Genomic DNA, 6,238 nt, shown 5'->3' with positions numbered 1-6,238 from the left:
AAATCGGGAAATGATCCCAATGTCAATTATTTGGGCGAAAAACTATTGTCTTAAAAAAAAACTTTTGTTCTTTCTTGATGCCTAGTATAACAGGCAGAACAATCAAACGCTCTTCCACTAGAATACAGAAGGTACAACCTGTGTATCCTTTTGCGACACAGTGCAAGATATATCACGACGTGAATTAAATATTCACCTTGGCCCAATAAAGGTTGGAAAAAAACATATTTGCTTTTCAGTCGGGTATTTGTTTTGATGAATAATCCTGGTCACCAAAATGTATGTTTCCTCACGAGGGTCACAGGCATGCTGGAGCCTATCCCTTCTGGCAGTGGGGGCTGGGGGTGAGCCGTGCACTTTGTGTAATCCATTGAAGACATCGCTCCACTTTAGTTTTTGGCCTTGGTAATGGCCTGACCAACTTTTGGGAATACTCATGTCCAATTTCCACAATCTGTGGACATTTCACTATTTTGCTTGTTGGAAGTTCGTTTGATACGGTTTTATTGAAGCTGACAAAGGTTTTGTGGATCAATTTGACAATGGACTTCAATGGAGCGGACACGAGCTTGACGGACCTTGGCTTTTAGGGGGTATGTTTTGCAAAAGGTCAATTAGGTTCTGAGTATACAGTAGAGATAGACCAACAATTGGCCAGGGCGCCGATATTGGGCATTTCGACAAATATCGGTATTTGCCTTTTTTTTTTTTTTTATCTGCCGGCCGAAATAAGGTAAACCGAAACCCATTTGACCTCAATTGCTTCCAAAAACTTATACAAAATGTCTATTTTAAATATTGCCATGGATGTACGTTTTTTTTTTATGCTAGAGCATACAGCAGGCTTTGATGCATCCGCTGACCAGAAAAGGTCATTCAAGCAATGGTAGTTATTACAAAAAACAGCCAGCAGGTGGGAGCCGAGTATAAGAGATCAGCCAGGGCCATGTCACAACAAGCTCTTTTTCCCATGGTTTTAAACAGATTTGTGAATGAAGAAACATAGCTATATTCTAATGCCAACTGCTGTGAAACAGAAACAGATACATATATACTTATTACCTCATGAAATAAGAGGCGCTAATCTTTCTTTTGGTAGAATCCATGTTTTCATCGCAATAGAACACAATATTCTGTGGGCCTTGCAAAATCAGTCAAAATCTAGTAAAACAGCCGGGGGCGAAGAAGGTTGCTTCAGTGAAAATGGCTAAGATTCAATGAGTTAATCGCAGGGAACTATTTATTGAAATTTTCAGTTAACTTTATAAGAGATACTATTGACTCTGGGAAACGTCTACACCTTTTGTTTTTGTTTGACATGAAAACAAAGAAATGTGAAGGTTTAAGAGTTCAGGTATTTTTAAATTTTGGGGATTTTTTTTTTGTATGAGCCATGGCTTTACTTGCTTAAGTTTCCATTTAACTGATAACCTTGGGAACTCGCTGAACATTTTGTTAGAAATTTAAAAGGATGTCAATTGTGTAAATATAAAAATAAATAAAAAAACTTGTAAATTTTCAGAAGTCTGAAAAAATGTTCAATAAACATGCTTTAAGACATTACAAGAGTTAAGATTGGCATTTGTATTTTAATAAATTTTGATGCCAGTATTTTCACCCCCTTTACACTGAAAATGAATATCGGCTTCAAATACTGGTTATCGGCCTCCTTGACTACCAACAATCAGCATCAATATTGGCCCTGAAAAATTAATATCGGCCTATCTCTTGTGTACAGTACATGCTGTGTACCAAATGAAAACATTTTAGTATCAACCCATGACAACTTATTCAACCAAGCAAAAATAATTGGCTTTAAATTTTAATGCTGTACATACAATAACATATGCACAGAACTACAAGTATAATTGTTATTTTAATGGAGCCATTTTTTATTTAGTCTTTAACTTGGCCAGACAAAAGAGTAACATCTGGCTGCTGACGAGGAAGATGGTGAAGGTTCCACCTGGAGACAGCAGACTAGGAGCGCCAGGCAGGTTGCCAAAATGTCCAATTCACTCTCTCTTCTTGTAGTCCTCCAGGTGGGCCAGGATCCATCCAGATGGTCCCAAGATGACCAAGGAGAACAAACTCAATCCAAGCATAGTTTCCTGGATGTCAAAAAGACGCCACTGTCAAACATACGCCACTGTCAAACATAAGCCGCACTCTGACTTACGTCACCATATAATGCAGACATTACTTGAATTACGAAGTGTGTGGTTCAAGTGACTAAGTAATTTCACTGCTTGGACGTACAGGAGTATAGAACTACCAAGGATATGCTGAACACAATAAAACAAGTGTTGTAACTGTCATTCTATGTCTGATTTTTGCTCCATTACACATCACTTTGGATGCAAAGATGGTTGTAGTCTACTAGTGTAAGTTAAAGTATCTGGGACGCATTTTAATATATTGTTATTAAACAATACAATTAGAGCTGTCAAAAGTGATCGATTAATCGACAAGTAATCGATGATCAGATTAAGCGACAACTATTTTAATAAGCGTGTAATCGTTTGGAGCCATTTTTTAATTATGAAATTGTCCAAATCCTCTGATTACAGCATATTTACAGTAATTGTTCACTGATTTCTTTCATGAAAGAAGACTTCTTTGTTTAAACAAAACAATACATTTGCAAACATCTGTTTTTAACTTTGCTGAACAATAACCAAACCGGTTAACATAGTACAACATCAATCCAAAGCTGCCCGTCCCCCCCTATGCATGCAGATCACGCACTGTGCGTAGGGTGCCATTCGCCAGTGAGGGTGTGGGCACTTCGCAATGTTGGATTACAACACCTGACGTAACGCAGGTGACTTGAGTTGCTTGACAACAAGTCGAGGTAACAGTGGATTAGATAGTCGTCCATTGCTGGAACTCTCCATGCAAGCCGGCGAGACTTCCTTGTTTGCCGAGGCGCTCACTCGACCATTGAAAGGCAGTTTGCAACGACGGAACCCAACCCAAGACACGCTTAGGACCGCCCCCTCATTTGAATAACATTTCGTTTCATTTCATTGAAATAAATCAATGTGTGAGCAGAGCGTTTTTATTTATTGATTGATATTTAATTCTATTTATATATTTATTTTTGTATTTATAAACTTTTGAGTTTTTAACGTTAGGCGCCATGTTTTTAGCGAGGCTCGTAAACATCGCCACGCATGTTGTGTTACGCATCATACGTGGTAAGGTCATCGTCCCGAGTGTAATCAATAAGGGCATTTGGCAAACAAACAAGAATTAAAACACTGGGAACCGTTTTTCAACAATAACCACTTTTTGATTCCATCCCTATTCAAGCCAAAAAACAGAACAAAAACCCCAAAAAAAAATCTTGCCGATCTCGTTCTGTGGGGGGGATGAAAAATCTCGTGGCCTTCCAATTTCGTGAGATCTCCCCTATTGGTTTGTATGCTAGCCACAGACAAAAACAATACAGTATGCCATGGAAATGAAGTACTGCATTGTTGAAATATAAGAAAGGCTCGGATGTTCAGAACTATCAATACTGCCTTATGAAGTAGTAAGTAGAACGCACACCTTAAAAGTTCATAGGTCCAAATACCACTCTGTACATTTTTATATTATTTGTTTTTCAATATGTTTACAATTTCTTGCAGCCAGTTGGGAGTTGTAATATGTAAAATGTTATTTGTTTATTGAAGAAATTAACAGTTATTCTGAGTAGGGCTGCTCAATTATGAAGAAAATATCAATCACGATTAATTTGGTAATAATTGAAATCACGATTAGGACTACCATTTGTTTATGGTACAAAACAAGAAAATGTTAAAACATGTAAAAAAAAATTGACAAATACATTTCTTTGAAACACTACAATTATGCAAGTTCCAAGCAAGATTTATTAAAATTTGTCATTAAAAAAAAAAGTGCAAATATATAAAACTCAAAATTAGTATTAATATTTGATTTGTCTACAATAATGTTGATTATGTAATTGTGGCGTGTAATAATTGAAATTGTAATTTAATTTCGATTAATTGCACAGCCCTAATTCTGAGTGTTATTTTCGGTGGAGAACAAAATGAAAATATGGTCAAGAAACAGAAACCGCTCAAAGTGCATGACTCACGGCAAAATAACCGATTCCCAGCAGGCTACAACAGACGCTTAATAGCCTATTCCCGGCCAACCTCCGGGAATCACGGTAAAAAAATAATGTTTTTTTTTCTAAATATATATATATATATCCGTTCGCGCCAGGAAGACAGCGTATATCGCGTATACTGTATATTGCTCCAGCGATTAATCCTTCAGAGCAAAATAGCCTAGCAGGAGAGTTGTCGGTCACGGCAAAATAACCCCTACAATTATTTAAACTTAATTTAGAAAATGCCAGTATGGCATCCAAATTCCGAACAACGTGGGCAAATCAAACCTTTGCCATACGGAAAATAACAGCGATACTTTCGTAGCAGTTCATAAAACGCCCTTGACTGACGAGGTCACAACTGGCAGCATGCTAGCAAGGATGTCACACTAGTAGTTAATTTACCATTACGCCGATCTTTTCCTTGGCAGGTCGACTGTAGACATTTGCTCTTTGACAAATGGTGTGTCCCCGCAATGCGGGTGCAGCACGGCAAGCGATGGTTCGCAGAAGCCCAGACATATTTTTTTTGTCTTCAGTAATGACGAACACGACCTCTCTGATCCGCAATGTAGCTGTTGGTTGTGGTTTTCACTAAATACTGAGGTCACTTCCCTTCTTTACCGCACCGAAACTCCAAATGACTTATTCAGTGTCGCGCCGCCACCTACAGTCCGGGAGGACGATCGGAACACGTCCAGATATATAACTACTAGAGCAAACCCTCGGCTGGTTGAAAACGTGCAGACGTAGCCGCCATCTTGAACCCGGAGTCCCCAGCCATCTCTTCGAATTGTTTGACTCTAATAAATCATAACTCGTCCAATTATTTACCGATTTTGACACGGATTAGTTTGCTAGAAACACGAGACATGTAGTTATGATACCAGACACGTGAATTGTATAATCGGGCATTCATAACTTTTATTACTTTAATATTTAAAGTCGGCTGACCCTTGCACTTAGCACAGGGACTCGTGCTGCATTCGAGGATGGTTAGAATTCGTATATATCCGAGTTGGTTTTTCCCAATTCCGTCCTGAAAGCGTTCGTGGCGAAAGTAAACAACAAAAATGGCGGATAGTGCTAAATTGTTTATTTTGGTCCTCAAAACTCATTTTGACCTCCAGCAAACTTGCCTTCTCGCAATTTTGCTTCATTAATTGTTTTTATCTTATTTCATAAGCATTCCATGCAGTTCAGTAGTTCATCGTATAATTTCATGCATGGAGATAGCGACATACTGTCACGTACGTTGTGTTATGTGCTATGTTGAATATTCGTGAATAAAGAAAGCTATCTAGTTTTATAATCGAATAAATTGTGTTTTACCATTCACGATCTGTGTTTCCAAAGGGGTCTTCATTGTAGAGCGACGCAAGTGGGATTTCCGAGTTTAAGGCGGCGTGGCGTTCCCATACACACTTCCTGGTTTGAACTCGGAAAAATCTGACTTCCGACCATCCTCGAATGCAGCATCAGCTTCAAGGTCTGTAGTTGTGTTTTCCGTTTATAGTGCTTCTTCAGGGGGAGCATATCTAAGGGATACAAATAGCCGTTTATCAATCTGCGTTCTTGTCTTAATTGTCATAAATTAAATCAATATTTAAAAAAAAAATTGTTTTACATAGGGTAGCTTTAATTAATCAATTTGCCCCAAAATATCTTTACAATAGGCTTTTTATTTGACAATATATAACTGAAACATATTTTACTGGTAGTTGGTAGATTAACACTATAGCTGTTCACAATGGGTGCTCCTGCAAGCCTCTGGCTAATGGTTTTCAGACTGGATTTGAGTCCACATTTCCCACCCTCTCTCTGCAGATGTGACGTCATGTGTACATTGTGCACATGAAAAAGGGAGTTTCAGTTTCATTTTTCGGCCACGAGGGGCAATAAGGATTTAAAATTAAATGTTCTGCATTCATGCTTTATGGGTAAGACAATTATCTTAACAATAATATGTAGTATAAACACAGCATTGACAGCATTGATATTAATATTGCATTGGTGGAATATGAATAAAGCAGCAAAATCCAGCCGTCTTTATCCATCTAAAGGGGGCGGCCACTTTGTCACTTGCTGGTAACTGAAAATGACATCACAGTT

The 6,238-nt window shown here is 38.2% G+C and overlaps 1 protein-coding gene across 1 annotated transcript; it reads right to left on the bottom strand.

The window, feature by feature from the left end:
- Positions 1–1,569: 1,569 nt before the first annotated feature.
- Positions 1,570–4,760, bottom strand: cox8a (cytochrome c oxidase subunit 8A). The gene is made up of 2 exons (XM_086095799.1): positions 4,532–4,760; positions 1,570–2,111 (listed from the first exon to the last, which is right to left on the bottom strand). Exons 1-2 carry the CDS (start codon positions 4,646–4,648, stop codon positions 2,016–2,018), a joined length of 213 nt encoding a protein of 70 aa, XP_085951925.1. The 5' UTR covers positions 4,649–4,760; the 3' UTR covers positions 1,570–2,015.
- Positions 4,761–6,238: the final 1,478 nt, after the last annotated feature.

Source organism: Leptonotus elevatus, chromosome 14 (assembly GCF_054856555.1).
Source record: "Leptonotus elevatus isolate MCC_2025b chromosome 14, RoL_Lele_1.0, whole genome shotgun sequence".
In the NCBI taxonomy this organism is placed as follows: domain Eukaryota; kingdom Metazoa; phylum Chordata; class Actinopteri; order Syngnathiformes; family Syngnathidae; genus Leptonotus; species Leptonotus elevatus.
The sequence above is the reverse complement of the archived record's forward strand: the minus strand, read 5'-3'. Positions and strand labels throughout refer to the sequence as shown.

Excerpts from the sequence above, each read along its gene's own strand:
- cox8a (XM_086095799.1), bottom strand. The coding sequence starts at position 4,648 with ATGTCTGGGCTTCTGCGAACCATCGCTTGCCGTGCTGCACCCGCATTG. Across the intron at positions 2,112-4,531 it reads AGGAAAAGATCGGCGTAATG|GAAACTATGCTTGGATTGAG; the intron begins GTAAATTAACTA and ends TTTGACATCCAG.